Genomic DNA, 16,800 nt, shown 5'->3' with positions numbered 1-16,800 from the left:
GTTCTTCCCACCGGAATGGGTTTTAATTTGTAACACACTAATCGTCGTTCAGGTACCTTTGGTTCTTTCACCTTGCATGTAAAATGAGATGTCAACCATGTCAACGGACAGAGACATGTGGGAGATGCAAGATCATGGTAAACAATAACCGGCTTCTTTGATACTGCGTTTTTCTGTTCTAAATCAGTCATTATTTGTGTCTGACCGTAGTACACATCAACCAAAAAAATATGAACGCTACTGTATCAAAGGAGGATGGAAGGGATATGTTTAACCTGCCTTTCTTGCTGAATGCCGGGGGGTAGGCCTACCCCCAGAACTGTGGGGTCCTAAGTCCGCCCCGCTCCCACGGACAGACGGAGGAGCAGACGTCGGACCCCACAGTTCTAGTTCTGGGGGGTCCCGGGGGGGTGATGGGGTGTGTCTGACATATCTGAGGGTGGTTAATGGATGTTGCTGGGACAACCATGGAGGTATTCCTCCATAGGATAACTGCTTTCGAGTCAACTCGTACCTTGGGCATGTTGTTTGTTGGACAACTTGTACCTTGAACGGCTCGCACCTTGGGCAACTCGTACCGTGAGTTAAGACGTCTCGTACTTTCAGGTTCGCAATTCACTTAACTTTCTCATTTTTCCTTGTTGACATGTTTAAGGAACATATCAAGGAAATGCCTTTATAAATTTCCTGGAGAGAAACACAGTGACAGCATGATTTTCTGCATATTATCCTTCCATGGGCATTTGTGCGCCATTGGTTTAAGTGACGGATGTCAAACAACCCGATGGGTGCATTCCACCAAATGGTTGTATTTCTGTGTGCAAGCTCATCAATATTTTGTGATCCCATGGGGGTTTTTACAATAAGACGTGCCATAATCAGGAAGGATCATACAAATATTTCTATAAATCCCAAATTTGGGACTGAAAATTTCCAGTTCGGGTATTTCTCTCACAAAAAGCCCCAAAATGAGGGCCTATTTTGGATAGAGGCGGCCGGCTACATTAAGAGCTGAGCGTGATAACTGAATCTGCTTGCCCTGACGAAGGTACCCAGTTACTGAAAGCTTGGCAATTGCATAATTCAGAGCACTGATTATTTATTATATTTTTGTTTGAGAAATGATGGCACTCTCTCATTCAGAGACATTTCTTCTCTGTTGACTTAATTGGCTTATATTTAAGCCTTGATTGATTTCTGCCACAGATGCCTAGGCCTGACACACATGAACGACGTCGAAGCATATCGGCCTCCCAGAGTGTACGGGAAGCAGTGTAGGCCTAGCTGAAAATAGCAAAGTAGGTGACTGAGAAACCAATTTATTGACCCCACTGCAACAATAAGCTCTAAGCAAGGTACTTGTGACTGAGAAACCAAAAACTGTTCATGATGACTGCAGCAGTAATAAGCTCTGACCAAGGTACGAGTTGTCACGTACCAAAGGTACGAGTTGTCTATACTGGAGGTACAAGTTGGCCAAGGTACATGTACAACTTTGCAAAGGTACAAGTTGGTGCAATTAAGTCGAGTTGATGGTACGAATTGTCCAAGGTACGAGTTGTCCAAGGTACGAATAGACCTGTTCCCAGATAACTCATACATTTCTTTTATTGAGAAATATGAAGGCCTACGTAGCACCGTGATCAGAATACTGAAAGAAATAAATACAGTTACTAGTGCTCTTAATTTATCTTATTGCCGAGCTTTTGGTAACTGTGTACCTTCATCAGGGCAAGCAGATTCAGTTCTGAATGAACGCAGAAAAATCCACGTTCATTCCACCTCGATGCAGCATTCCAAGTTTGAAGATTACGCACTGCTCCAGTTCCTTACTCTGTACAACAGATGGCGCTTTCCGAAGGATGTAGATGCTTACATCACGGAGAATATGCGGTGGTGAGGAAAAGTGCTATGCGACAGTGAGACCGGGTGTTGGCGCACACTGTGCAAGTGTTCTGCAAAGTGGTCACCAAGGCTATGCATGGTCTCCATGATGTTTCTTTTGTCGAAGTGACAATAGACTAATCTGAGAGAGGCTATAACTGCTGTGGCACCTCACTCAAATGCACGTTCTTCAGCTTGACGCACTTGTGCATCTGGCAAATCACGACACCCTAGTAGTCTAAGACAGTAAGACTTACAAAGAGGCATGTCATGCGCGTGTACCACCTATCATGCATGCAGTAATGACTTCTAATTCTAGTTGTCGATTTATACAATAGATAGATGCAACTCTTTGTGACATCTGGGAGCTTTGTGACCTTTTGTGGTGAATACAAACTGCTACATTGCGACAAGTTAACAGTGTTTTCACCTCACTGTGACCTCAGGTTGCAAAAGCTACATGTACGTCCATCTATAGTTATGGTAAGTGTAATGTGACTTCTAAGTTCTGTAGTAACAGCATTGCACAATTATCATTGTCAATCTCAATTCAATTCCCATGCATCGGCAAGGCATTGCGATTACTCAGTTAGTGCACACACTGTCACTGCAATCCTGGTGTGCTGGGTTAGTTGAGGAATGGAGTGACCCAAGCTGTCGTCATATGGGTGGTTGAGCTGGAGTGACCCAAGCTCTCGTCATATGGGTGGTTGAGCTGGAGTGACCCAAACTCTCGTCATATGGGTGGTTGAGCTGGAGTGACCCAAGCTGTCGTCATATGGGTGGTTGAGCTGGAGTGACCCAAACTCTCGTCATATGGGTGGTTGAGCTGGAGTGACCCAAACTCTCGTCATATGGGTGGTTGAGCTGGAGTGACCCAAACTCTCGTCATATGGGTGGTTGAGCTGGAGTGACCCAAACTCTCGTCATATGGGTGGTTGAGCTGGAGTGACCCAAACTCTCGTCATATGGGTGGTTGAGCTGGAGTGACCCAAGCTGTCGTCAAATGGGTGGTTCTCACTCCGTCAAAAAACTTTCAGATTTGTGTTTTAGAAATGGTGCTGGGCTGAAAGTAGGAGAGTACCCCTTGAGTTGTGGAACTCCACAGTAGGTAGAATGAGGAACCTTATAGCTCAAGGGTAGTAGTGTGGTGAAACATTGTCCCAATTAAATTCTTAAAATCATGCCATACATGTCAATATGTATGTTTATACTGTACTTTCTTTGTTTCCGTCTGTTTTACAGGATTGTGTGCTACACAGCAGTGAATGATAAGAGAAGCAATCTCATAAATGAGCCTTCATTGAAAAAAAATGTGTATAGTGAATTTTCCTGTCGTTTGTAAATTGTTCTTTGAAAGGAATTCGTGATAAGGCAGCAACAAGCATTTCCTCTGGTGTGAACATTTCAGCATAAAATTGTTTGTGTTCACTGATTTGTTTGCCTTAGAATTTAAAGGCAAAGGAGGACAACATCCGATGCTCTGTTGCCAACATCACTGAGGCTGTCTCCACAATTGTGAGTCACAGCTCCAATGATGAATTCAGACAGAAGTGTTTCTCACTCCTGAAGGTGGGTGAAAAGTACGGATGAGTTCAGGTTTTCTCAGCATCTTCATTTATTGTTCCCCTCTCCACATTTAACCTTACTTTTGATCAGCCTCTCCCTCATTCCTCTGTTACATGCCCAGTTTTTCATTGACATAAAAACCCTTTGTATATGTTATCATCACTTGAAGCACATGCACCTTTCAGATAATACCAATGTACTTTTACTTATTACTGTATGACTGTGTAGGTACCAAACTCAACTGGTTTGGTATCCAGTCTCTCCTCCCAGCTGCATTCCATCGCTCACCAACACATGGGAGTCACACTGCCTGCTGCGACTTCAACTCTCGAGGTAACTGGGTGCTAGGCTTGATGTTCAGTTCACCAACTCTGACTGTTGGTCAGAGTTTACATTGCCATCTTCTTCTGTTTCGGAGTTGCGCGGAATTTCCTTCACATTGGGACAGTTTTCAGCTTGTTCCTCACTCATTTGTGATACTCTCTTCTTTTCCAACTAAGGTTGACTTGCCCACTGTCCACCTGATTCCCAGAATAACTGCGGACTGCTCATCTTGCATAGCTGCAGTTCCATCATTTCACTCATGCATATATGGAACATCGTCTCAAAATGTTTTTCCTTGGTTTTGTTGTGACTAAACACTGCTTCCTGGATGTTGCTCGCAAATTACAACAGTTCTCAGATTCTGCTTTCTTATCCTTGATATTCATGCTTGTACACACATCCTTACCCTTTCCTTTCATGTAAGAATGGATTTTAAAGGCTTTCCTCCTGAAAAGGCTTTTATGTATCTCATGTCATCTTTTATAGTCTTCTAAGAAGCTAATGTCTACCAGCTCCCAGTCAGCCTCTAGCCAGCAGGACGGGCAGCATACACCCCTCAGTCAGTCGATAGGAGCAGAGGGTGTTAGCTTTGAGGTACATGTAAGTTGTGTAGGATTTTGTGGGATTTGATCCATGGGCATCTGCTGGCTAATGTTAGGACCTGTTTGTTTCACACGGATCTGAATCACGATCAGTGATCTGTGGTTTGGTTCACATGCAACAAGCTCCTGGTTCATTGCCAAGAGCTTCTGCCTTCCTCAGACAAAGAGCCAGTGTTAAGTGGGCCGGGCTTATGGAATTTTAGCTCTGTGTTTTGTGATTTGTCAGGCTGCTTTCAGCCTTCATCTTTACGCTCCTGAACATAAAAATAGGTGTCCAAATCTGTGGGGCCTTGTTGCATCAAAGAGTCAACAGCATAACCGTCAATACTGAGACAGCAGGAGCCCAGTCTCGTTAAACAGTGTCTCTGTTGGATCCTCACTTGCCTCAGACTTTGATGCTGTTTGGCCTTGGGTTTGACATGTTAGATCTCGTTGTATCTCTTGTAAATAACCAATACATGTTGTCTCATTTAGCAAGATTTCTGGCCAAAACAATAAAGGTTTTAGTTAAGGGCAATTGATTTACATTCACAAGACCTCATGTGATGTACATGTATAATAGTCAAACAATTTAAGATTTTTGTACAAAATTATTTCTGCACACCAATTTTTGGTACTTCTAAGGTGTGTCTGGAAGTAGCTGCTGTGACTGAAAGTAACTGACACATGTATGGGGAATGGCTCAGCCACTAAGCAGCGGCTGCCATAGGCGCTTGTATTATTTTTAGCCACAGCCAGAACTCTCTAATTGCGGCATAACAAAGAGTGCATTTGTGGTCTTTTCTTTGTGAAGTGTTCTGAACATAAAAGCAGTGAATGTCAAATGACAACCTTTGTGTTAATCAAGACACAGTGTCTGCACCTGCAGGATTTCAAAATTGCAAGCACAATCTCCATGTTTCAAAAGTGTCTTGTTTTATGATTATTTACTGATTTTTTTAGAAAGATAATCCTTTTGTGAATTTTGCTTTGGTTGTTTTAATTTTTTTGTCTGACACATCAGGATGACTTCACTGAGTTCTCAGAGTTGGACTTCTTCGAGGGCAACAATGCAACCAATTCTTTGGAGACATCCCAACCAGCCCCCGTAGGGGAAGAGGCAACGGCAGGGTCATCAATTACAGATTCATTCCAGTCAGTCGAGGTAATGTATGCTTACCACTTCCGTCTACATTTTCAGTCTTAGCCACAGTTCACAACATCTGTACACTTATGTACACGTAACCTTCGCTGGGGCACAGTAGCTTTAGTGACAATGCGAGTGATATTCTGACGGTATCTGTATTTTCATCTGTAGAGATACAGAGAAGACAAAAATATCAGAATCCCCCTTCAAAAGTGGAATAAATCAGCTCTTGAAGCATATCCTGAATACCACCGTGCAAGATCATTTTGTTACTGTAAAATTTTACATTCTGAGGTTCAAAAAGTGCAAGGCCATTTGATCGTTTGCTGTCACCCAGGAATACCCACAGCAAAGTATTGATGAAATGTGACTTGGATAAAAAAAGACTAATAGACACTTCCCCGTAAAAGTCTTTTTCCCTGTCACAATTTGTGTTTTAACAAGAACCAGCTGAGGGATGTGTCAAGTGATAGATTGGATTCCGAAGCACTGCGCATGCATATATTTGTAATCTTTGGGCTGAGTCAGTGCCATAGTCAGAATTACACAGGGTTTGTTCACTGAGACTACGCCTGGCTTTTGAATTTCTAGAAAGGACACATCTGCAATCTGCATCTTCCACCTCGCCCCATCAGCTGTGGTGGAAACATGCAGCCAGCGCATGTTCAGAACAGCTCGGCCTTACTTTGTGAAGCCAACATTTCTGCCATTACTAGGGCCTGAGGTGTGACAATCTTGTCCTGGGATTGATCTAAGGATTCTGTGCAGTGGACACAAGTATGTCCTCCCTGTTGACAGAGAGAGGTTGGATCAACCCTCAAGTACCCTTACCTGCTGTACGTCAGGTTCCCATACAGCCCCCTCCCCCCAGGTTAAACAATCGAATCATGCGTACACCGTGCCCAACATATATAGAAACAAGCATTTGCATACAGCTTTTGGGTCTCACGGGGCATTGTTGCTAGGTGACAAAGCAGAATTTCTCTTTGACGCATGTAGCCCTTACTATCCACAGGTTGGCTTCTGTGACATCCTGCATTTAGATTTAAGTGCTCATGTTCTTGGAATCTTGAGGAAAAAATAGTCGACGTGAGATTTATTGTAAAGCTCTGTAGACAGTAATGGATTCCCAGCAGACATTAATAAAGAAATTTGCAGAATTGGCACTTGGCCAGTTAAGCTCTTGGAATTGTTACCAAAATACACTGATGTGCCACTCAAAAGGTTTCCTACATGTATGTCACTGAGGGACTTCTAATCATTGGATATTTCACACACAGGGCATGCGGGTCTTGTTTGTTCTGCCTGTGTCATGGGTCAGAGCATGTAGTGCATATGGTTGTAAGGACGTGCAGTTCTGAGTGTGTACTTTGATGTATGGGAATTTGTGTGCAGTGCGGAAGAGCAACTTTGGGGTTCATCTCAAAAGACGGAACAGAGGTTGGCCGTGAAGCTGTTTGTGGACTCCCGTGGAGAAACAGAACATGACACAGCCTGACCACTGGGGTTGTAGTTGAGTCTGTCACAAGTCCTAACCCCTACTACAGGTCGTCAAGTTTTAAGCTAAGCCTGAAGATGTTCAACTCATTGTTAACGCTGTTCATCCTATTACTTAGGACATGACTTGTGACTGGACTTGCGATGGCCTCAACTACACTCCTGGTAACGTCAGAGCTCCACTGTGTGGGACATGCTTGAGTTGAACTACGCAAACAATTTCATCGTAATGTGAACAAAATCTGTCATAGCTAGCTTCATGTCAGTGCTAGCATTACATAAACCGCCACTGTTACCATTCAAGTATCTCTTGAAACAACACGGAGGGAGAGGGACGAGGGAACGTGGTGTCCTTTTATCATGGAATTCTCTCACAGTTCAAACGCTGCATTTACCGCAGACACATTTAGTGTTCAGTGGACAGTTAGAATGACTGTATTGGCTTGCGACCTGCAGAAGACCTAGTACAAATGAGATATGTTGGCAGACGGGACACTCAACTTCAGTGAGGTGTCTGTTGCCATCCTTTTCACATTGTCATGGCTAAACTGTTTTGAAATCTCTCATAGATATTGATGGATGGTTTGTTAATGGCAGTTGTCCGCACATAACTCAGGCTGCATCCGAATCTCTTGTCTAGTGCTAGGTCTAGGTCTTCACTCTATTGGAAATGCGTGGAGACGCGTAGACAATAGACCTAGCCATAGCTCTGGAAGCCCGTTTCGGACGCGGCCTTAATTATCAGTGGTCCTGATAAGACTGTCTGATTACTCACTTTCATTACACCGATCCCGGTAAAGGGTGGTTTGTCTGCAAGTGAATTAAATCAGTTGTTGTCATTTTTTTTTCCTTCTTTCCAATCAATATGGACCGTGATTACTCACAGGGAGGCACCTGCAGTTACTCATCGAAAAATGGAGTTATAATTCCATCCGGAACATTTGGGCTTCAGAATGGGCTGTTTCCGTTTTTTCCAACTGGAGAGCGTAATTAGCATTTGTCGCAACTAACGTCAGTATTTGACTAGAGTTATGTCTAAAAGAAAACTTTGGAAAGCGCTGAACTTATATCAAACACTTGGTGGGGCATTAAGTGTGGAACTGTAGTTTTTCTTTTTACTCTACAGGGTGTCCCACAAAACACAGCAGTTACAAAAACTGTGACTATGAGAATCCACAATACAAATACATAAATTTGGCATCATAAAATGGGCTACGCTTGTGCTTCATTTAGAAACCAACTGAAGTTTGATTCCTTTTTGCTTGAATGAGCAATGACAGTTTAAGTGAGGTGATGTAAAATAATAATTGTTGCACGTTTTGCTGGCGAGTAGTGGTTAGAGCTCAATGAGATTTGTCCCATTGCTTAATTGCTGGCGAGTAGTGATTAGAGTTCAATGAGATTCGTCCCATTGCTTAATTGCTGGCGAGTAGTGGTTAGAGCTCAATGAGATTTGTCCCATTGCTTAATTGCTGGTGAGTAGTGGTTAGAGCTCAATGAGATTTGTCCCATTGCTTAATTGCTGGTGAGTAGTGGTTAGAGCTCAATGAGATTTGTCCCATTGCTTAATTGCTGGCGAGTAGTGATTAGAGCTCAATGAGATTCGTCCCATTGCTTAATTCCTGCATTTGGTGGGTACAAATGATGGATGGACTTTTTCGCAATTGGGTGGTCGTGCTAATTGAGACGCAGATGGCCACTACTCTTACTTGACCTTGTGCTGTGTGACTTCTTCCTGTGGGATAACCCTCCTGAAATGCAGATGTACATGGAAGCTGCGAAAGATGGACTATGCTGAAATCTGAAGATCTAATTAGACTAGCAGTAACAGATAATACGCACCCAAGCCCCAGATAAAGATGAACATCAACCGACAGGTGAACATCAACCGAGGCGGTAGACATGTGGAAGGCATTGGAGACTAGACCGATCCATTAAGCCTCACCTGATTGTGTTCTGACCAATCACAACCATGATTTGTGTCCGGCATGTGTGCACAAAAGTCTGACATGCATCCGCGCACGTATGATGCATGTGGCTGAAACATGTGGTATGGCATTGGAGAAGAATACATGTTATGTGCCCATGTTAATAGTGGGCGGGGCTTACTGAGTTACTGGATTGATCTATTGGCCACACGACAAGGCAGTAGACAGGGTATAAAGGCTGTTTTACAACTTTAAAAGATGAATAAGGATTTTTTTCCTGTTGAATAAACATTTATGAAAGGCTTGTTTTCAAAGGTAAGTTGAGGACCAGTTTTCACTGTTCATAGCTTCTAACATGCAGCAGCTATTTAACATCACATCAGGGAAATATTCATTGCCCAGTCATACAGAAAGTAATCAACTCACAAGTGGTACCCAAACAAAGTTTAAGCCCAGGTGCATTTTATGATACCAGTTTTATGTGTCTAAAATAGATTTTCACAATGACAGTTTTTTGCAACTGTTGCATTTTTTTATGGGTCGTCCTGTAGAAAGTATTCACTTTCAGGGAAACTTGTCCTCTGAGGCTCAAGTGCTTCCCCTCCCCCAAGCCGACGGGTAATGATTTGCCAAAAGGCATATTTTTTAATCATTACAGTGCAAGTTATAACGTATATTATGAATATGTGAGAAAGCTTGGTTTTATCACCTTGCACTGTTGTAGTTGTAGGGGTCTGGGGAGATCCTTGGTGAGATAATTACTTTTAATGTGAATATGAACTCTGTCCTACCGATCTCTGGCATGAGATCAGTGCATGGGTATGAGGGTTCCTTGCAGTGTGCAGACTTAATATGTTATATCAAAGCAACGCCCTTTCGGCCGGAAGTCGCTTACATTGTATTACATTTTGGCAGGACTTAAGAAGTTTCAGGGCTTTTCTCAATGACAGTTCCCACGCTTGAGACCTGCATCTTGGTTGGCTGGCGGTAACAGGAAGATGGCTCCTTTGGGGATAACTTTAGCCCCTTTCCCATTGGCTTTAGTGTTCATACCTATTTCGGCAAACTTTTAGATGCCAGGGTTTTTCGTTTCTTTTTGGTTACACTTTCATTGCTGATTGGCACCTGGAAATAAATCAAAGGGAATCAAGCCGCAGTCGCCTTGAGACCAGTTTTTGTCTGGTTTTGCGTCTCCAACCCTCCTTAATTGGCGGACTGATCTCCTTCCTCCTGACAACTGCAGAAGGACTGGACTGCAACACAGTAGTTTTAATTTTGTCCAAGTTAGTTGTGTCTTTGCTTGTAGTGATCTGATTGCTTCAAATTGTATGGGGGAATTTCCTTGAAAAAGGAAGTAATGCATGACTATGTGTGCTATGGTCAAAGGAAGACAATCTCGTCAACAAAAATGAGTTGTACACTGAGAGTGTACGTAGCAGTTGAAGTTATCATCCTTGGATTGATACTCCCAGGACCCCTCCAAGAACATCTTGTTGAAATACCCCTTTCCTAGCTGTCCCTTGCCGTCTGGCCACTAACAGCTGTTGACACTGCCTGCTCCCAGCATGAATGTGCGGCTTTCTGTGAGGAGTTATTCACATAGAGGTACCCCACTAAGAGGTTTCCACAGAGGAAAGGCATTGCATCATGGAAAAAATCCATATTGGCAAATACTAAACAGTGTTCCTTTTATGCATGAACTCTGCAGCTTTTTGGACTTGCAAGATTAAAACTGAACTTGTGAGTGACTAACTATGACTTAAGTGGCGAGGCTTCCATGTGTATTTGTATTTGTGTGATACTGCAGGAAGCAGTGAAAAACTGAAGATTAAATGCAGAATAACATGTGACAGATACCAACCCCTGAAAGCAAAGAAGGTGTCACTTTGAGCCAAATGTTTTAGGATGCACTGTATTGCGAATCACTCCCATTGGAGCGTTCCAAAAGAAACGGGGGTGCTTCGAGTTACTAGATGCCTGACCATGTCTGATGAAGAGAGACATCCTGAGATACAGATAGCACAGCGATGATGAATGTGGGAAGTCTCCTTGGCTTTATATGGCATCATTAAAATTTCAGACAATGGTTTCCTTATTTTGTTCCCGTTTCTTCCCTGCTCTGTCTCCATGCATACAGGTCTTGCAGTCAACACTTGGAGAGGATTGGTTTGACAAGGTCTTAGACAGTGAACTTTTCTTCAATGAAAACTAAAAATGGGTAGGCTCAGTCACCTTTCTGCTGAAGTAGCAAGTTATTGCCAAGAGTGATACACAGACAATTTTTTTGGCAAGGTTCAAGGTTGCCCAAAGCAGACCTCGAGGCTTTTGACAAAAGAATGTTTGTTTCCTGTACATTTGTTATACCTGTAAAGCAGATTTGACCTGTGAACTGCCAAAAGGGGATATATGATGTTTTGGAGATGTAGTGACGGGCGTCTGCTGATAAAATTGTAGCTTGTCCAAATCAAATGCTGAAGGAGAGTGTATTAGTCAGCACGGCTACTGTGAGTTTGCTTTAAAAATGGCATTGCAATGGAAACCCTGTTTTAAACCTTGTTTTTGACACAAATTCTGTTAATTTCAATGTGCAGCATATACAATTATAATTGGAGCAGGGAGAGATGTCAACACAGCCATTTGCCATTTCTTAGATTTTACCTGTGTTACCAGTTTCACCTCTTATCCAAGAACTTTTTGAAGGTATTATCAGAACCAAGTGGGAAGTCTTTGAATTGAAGCTTTGAATTTGCATCATTGGGGTTGATGTGCCCATAGCAAAATGGATAAAAAGTGCCTGTGCTTCATTGAGGCTGTTTATTTACAAATGAAAGTTAAGTCTCATCCTCCCATTAATTTTTAAAACTATGATGGTCTTTATCAAACTTTTTTGAAAAAGTAACAGAGGATTGCAAATTGTGACTTTCAGATCTTTATTATTTTAAAACTTAAAATTACCCTTATGTTAGCTTAAAGTCCTGGCAGGGCAAGGTTGTGGGAGGGGCACTTCAAACTTCAGGTTACTGTTCCTTGGCCTGAGTTTGCTGAGGGGAGAAAAGGGGGCTTGTTTCCACTGACTACTGGGGCACCCTAAAACAGCATGGTCACACAACTTGGCCAACCAGCATTTGCCAGCGGTCCTTCCACAGCAAGAACTAGAGAGACAAAAAACTTGACCAGGGACAAATGAATGTGTAATCCCTCCCTCCAACCAACTTGATGACCTTTGAATTTCCAGTAGTTTCCCCACAACAAAAATCCCTGGCACAGGTTGGTGCCGGGATGCCTCGCCCGCAAAACCCAAGCACAAAAGCACTCGACATTTGGAAGAGATCCGTCTGGCTGCAGCCCCTTTCCCCTCAGAAGTTTACATGCATTCCACCTTGCCAAGTTATGAGTGTGTCGAGGGTGGGGGGGAAGAGAGGGAAAAGAGATTCTTTGCCAGGGAACGTTGTTGCACCGGTGAAGCTCGCCAGATGAGAGTACCAGTGAATACCAAGCTTTGTGTAGCTACTGTGGCAATGAGCTATGAATAAGCAGGATATGAGAGATGAGAAGTGGGAGGGACTGCTGTCACAGTTTCCTTTCCTTATGTCAAGATTAAAGGGCATATTCAAACACTTGAATGCCCACACTACTGAATGATGTGAAATTGATGGATTGCCCATCTTTTTTTGTTACCAGTTATTACGTTTTATTATTACCCTCTGATTGAGGTTTTGTTTTTATCTGTTGACACATGAGGGCACTGTTCATCTTGATTGGTTTTCTGTAAAACTTAAGCTTTCTGTAACTATTTCTGGAGCTGTTTCCTTATTGGATCTGTGCCATACACTAAGTCAAACAAAGAAAAAGGGAAAGAGTTAACTTTAGCTTCTTGTCAAAAGTTCTAGTGACCTTTTGCTTCCAAAGAGTGTGACATATACAATAAATCACAAAAATTATTTTTTTACACAAAAATCAGATGTGGTCCTGTAGCACCTTTAGAAGGTAAAGTGTGAAAAGGAAGGTAGATTGGACACAGAAGTCCATTTCAATAATTTGAAATTCCTACCTTATTTCTTTTTTAACCCCTGGAATGCTCCATGTTGTCCTCTGTGGCTAAATGAGTAAGTTCTCATCCGGTCCCAGTAGCCTAAAGGAGGCAGCACATTTTTCACTTCCACCCCATGTGCAAGATCAATCACAATTGTTCTAACGATCAAGTGTCAAGCAGGCCTCTTTCATGTTGTTTTCTCTGTTTTTTTCAAGTGGCTTTAAATGCTGATCTCATGAAGGATGTAAGTAAGCATCCTCAAGGATTCATTCCTTGTGTTGAGCAGAGCCACAAAATTCAGTCCAGATCACATGCTGTGCCTACGTCATGTGACTGCCACAAATGAAAATTCCTGTAGTCAAAAAAACTGATCCAAACACATACTTGTCCAATCTAGGGCATTTTTCAAACCTCATGCAGTGTCAAATCCCCCCCCCACCTACCCCTGGTTCAACGTAGCCCCAGTTTTGTGAAAAAAAAACAGTTGCTTAAAATTTGAAGCCAAATTGTGTTTTTGTTTGGTTCCCGCAGTAACATTTGAATGTGATCCAAGAGTCTTTGTAAAATAGCCCCAGTTCACTGCACACATTTCACACACATGTTCAGTACTAAAACTTGTTATTTTCCTTTCCTATGTGGTTTTTTGTTGCATAGCATAAAACCCACACAACTGTGGCAGGTGAGGAAACTTTGCTCCCCACAAAGGTACTTCATATGTATATGATGATGCGACTTGCAAAGGTTGTGTGACATCATTTTGCTGTATATGTGCAATACAGATGTTAAATCCAGAACACCTTAATGAGGGGATCATACCAACATGGATGTGGCCTTCTTATATTAATTTGAATGGCTTGACTCAAGCTGACTGAATAAATTGGTGGAGAATCAGATGTTACATGTGGAGAAACAGAATCACAGATGGTTTGACCGAACAGAAACTAAGAGTGTTAATTGATGGGTGTGAAAGAACTCCTGGCTTTCGTAGAAATGAACTGTTCCCTCTGTTAGGCTTTTCTTGATGATCTTCCTAGTTGTCATAGAAAAATTTTCTAGAAAAGCAATTTTTTATTTGGCTCTAAAATGCTTTGAGAGGTTTTCAAAGTGATGCAACTTGAATAGTATTGAAGTCAGTTTTATATTGCAAGTCACTCCGGTTCTGTTTTTTTCCCATGCCTTTCTTGCCCATGTTAGTATTAACATTATATATTCGGCCTTCAAAATTCATGCAAGAGTGCTTCAGTATTTTTATTGTTTGTGTATGTTCAATTTTGAATGAAGAAACATATTTGTGCAGTTGCCAAATGTTTATAATTATTACAAAAGTTGTGCACTGAATTTGTGTAAATAAAAGAGTTACAGTGTTCAGAAACTTATTAAAAACTTTACTAAAAATTTGCATTCAGTATATTCTTGTGTTGATGCTGTGGTTTTAAAAATCTAATCGATTGAGTGACAGTCACAATCAGTGGCATACCCAAGGGGGGAGGGTGCTTGAGCCTTTTTTTTTTGTTTTGTTTTTTTTTTTACTTCCTAAAAAACGAAGATATTCTTACACCTACGTGTGCATGTACATCTATAAGTTCTAATACAATCATACATTCTAGTCCCTTGTGGCGCAACGGGGAGTGGGGCTTGGGCATAATTTTTTTTTTTGGGGGGGGGTGAAATCCCCCGTCCACGACAAATCCAGGGTTCGCTGTTCACAGACAGTGATTCATAATTGAGTACTTGTATAGTTAGCAAGTCTTTGTGATTGTGAATAAATTGGTGAAATGTGGCCTTGTCTGTAGGGAGACTGCTTGTGAATTTTGACTTAGGCTATCATGTTTCGTGCACAGAATACACTAGCTAAAATCGATCAGTTCTAAAACTTTGACTATACGAGAGAACCAGAGAACAGATAAATCTCGACACATCACTCCGTGGATTATGGAAAACTCAAACGTTTCCAAAAGAGCAATCATCTTAGAAAGATCGATGAACCAGTGGGACACTTTTTGAGTGGCTCATTTCGTGGTGGAATAAATTTCATTTTATGGTGGCAGCGTTCGTTCAAATTTCAGAATCAAACCTTGATATTTCGCTCGGTCGGACGTACATCCGGGAACTTCTGTACATTATGTACATTATGGAATAGCTAGCACGGAGGGTAAATTTACCCCTTTGCCATGTGTTAAAAGTTTCACCGACCGCAAAAATGTGTGGACCGAAGGTCGTTGATCTTGTCAAGCTATATATTCAAACTTCAAATAGGGCAGTTGACAACTCCGCACCCTCCACATTGGTCTAACTAACTTGGAGATGGGGGATTCTTGAAGGCTTCTCGTAGCAGATAAGGCGTTTATCTTCATCAATCTTGTCTGAGCCCGTCGGTCAGACGGCAGCAGTGACCTTGTCATCACCATGCAGACTCCCAAAAGTCAGAGTATTACTTCCTTGATGCTGCTAATCGTGAAAATGTCAAAATGTCGGCACAGAGGGTTGAGGGACCACACTGAACTCAGCTAAACTGTCTTTCCAACCCCCCCCCCCCCAAAAAAAGGGTTATCAGATATTCTTGTTTTATCTTGGTGATGCGTATTGCGTACATATTAAATAATCGGATTGTCAATTCAACATGTCACATTTGCAGTTCAATATGCATGAGAGATCGGCGGCTGCGAAAACAATGGTATGTTGTAAGCTAGTATGGTAACAATCGAGTGGAGCCGTTGCTCCAGAAGCCCTTTCGTACCGAAGCGCATATGACCATCCACGTTACCGCGTTAATGGGAACACATGAAAGACTATCATAAAAGACATCATTTACTGAAATGAAATCTTGGATAGTCTTGGAAAGACAGAATTCGCTGATAAGAAATCTCGGAAAGACAGGATTCCGAGCTATCGCATCTTGGAAAGACAGAATTCATTGATATTAAATCTCGGAAAGAGAGGATTCCCTGTTACCGTATCTTTGGAAAGACAGAATTCACCGTAGAAATCTCGGACAGACAGGATTCCGATTTATCTTATCTTGGAAACACAGAATTCACTGATATTAAATCTTGTAAAGTCAGGATTCCGAGTTATCGCGTCTTGGAAAGACGGAATTCACAAGTATGACATCTCGGAAAGACAGGATTCCGAATTATCGCATCTTGGGAACTGTTTATATAGACTGCCTGGATACAACAGCTCGGAAATCATGAATTTAAAGAAAGGAAAACTCGCTAACACTATTTATCTTCGTATGCATAATTCATTTATACATTATCGTGGAAACAAGGATTTCAAAGATATAACTCAGAATCCTGTCTTTCCATGATTTCATATCGGTGAATTCCCTCTTTCCAAGATGCTATAAGTTGGAATCATGTCGTTCCGAGATTTCAGATCGGTCAATGCTGTCTTTCAAAGATGCGATTACTCGGAATCAATGTCTTTCCGAGAATTTATATCAGTGAATTATGTCTAGTACGACAGTTTTTCATGTGTTTCCATCATAAATTATCTCGTTAACGCTGTATATGTATGGTCATAGACGCTTCCGTACTTTTTGGGCACGGTTGAAAAGAACGAGTAATTCAACAGACCCTTGCCGTACTTGGTCCAAGTTGTTCTAAGCAGATTCAAGCATGGAGCTATGAGGTTGTCGTTTGTACACACTGTGGCAAGTACCACAGATGGGATTTTATCCAGGTCAAAACTGATCAGTACATAAAACACCTTTGATGCGTTCACCCTGGTACGTGCCATTTTGCAAACCGCCCCTGGCAAATATTGAAAAAAAATACAGAAAAAACGGATGTGGTTAACCACTAATGAAAGCTGGGATGTGTGTTTTCATGATTG

The 16,800-nt window shown here is 42.0% G+C and overlaps 1 protein-coding gene across 7 annotated transcripts; it reads left to right on the top strand.

Annotated features, from left to right (window-relative positions):
- The first annotated feature begins 13 nt into the window (after nucleotides 1-13).
- LOC110978420 (uncharacterized) lies at nucleotides 14-14,346 on the top strand. 7 transcript variants are annotated; one of them, XM_087131585.1, is made up of 8 exons: nucleotides 104-137; nucleotides 488-606; nucleotides 2,223-2,367; nucleotides 3,334-3,456; nucleotides 3,682-3,786; nucleotides 4,264-4,377; nucleotides 5,383-5,523; nucleotides 11,068-14,346. In XM_087131585.1, the coding sequence occupies exons 3-8, from the start codon at nucleotides 2,227-2,229 to the stop codon at nucleotides 11,140-11,142; spliced, it is 699 nt and encodes a 232-aa protein (XP_086987711.1). In that variant the 5' UTR covers nucleotides 104-137; nucleotides 488-606; nucleotides 2,223-2,226; the 3' UTR covers nucleotides 11,143-14,346. The 7 variants fall into 7 exon arrangements, with proteins under 7 accessions (XP_086987713.1, XP_086987710.1, XP_022089104.2 ...); XM_087131584.1 differs by lacking the exon at nucleotides 488-606 and having other exon boundaries at nucleotides 20-137; XM_022233412.2 differs by lacking the exon at nucleotides 488-606 and having other exon boundaries at nucleotides 81-137; nucleotides 2,331-2,367.
- Nucleotides 14,347-16,800: the final 2,454 nt, after the last annotated feature.

Source organism: Acanthaster planci, unplaced genomic scaffold (genome assembly GCF_054643075.1).
Source record: "Acanthaster planci isolate LZ-2023a unplaced genomic scaffold, COTS_SCS Contig2, whole genome shotgun sequence".
Classification (NCBI taxonomy): domain Eukaryota; kingdom Metazoa; phylum Echinodermata; class Asteroidea; order Valvatida; family Acanthasteridae; genus Acanthaster; species Acanthaster planci.
The sequence above is the reverse complement of the archived record's forward strand: the minus strand, read 5'-3'. Positions and strand labels throughout refer to the sequence as shown.

Coding starts and splice junctions, on each gene's coding strand:
- LOC110978420 (XM_087131584.1), top strand. CDS start 2,227: ATGCAACTCTTTGTGACATCTGGGAGCTTTGTGACCTTTTGTGGTGAA. Junction 3,787..4,263: donor CTGCGACTTCAACTCTCGAG/GTAACTGGGTGC, acceptor CATCTTTTATAG/TCTTCTAAGAAGCTAATGTC. Junction 5,524..11,067: donor ATTCATTCCAGTCAGTCGAG/GTAATGTATGCT, acceptor CCATGCATACAG/GTCTTGCAGTCAACACTTGG.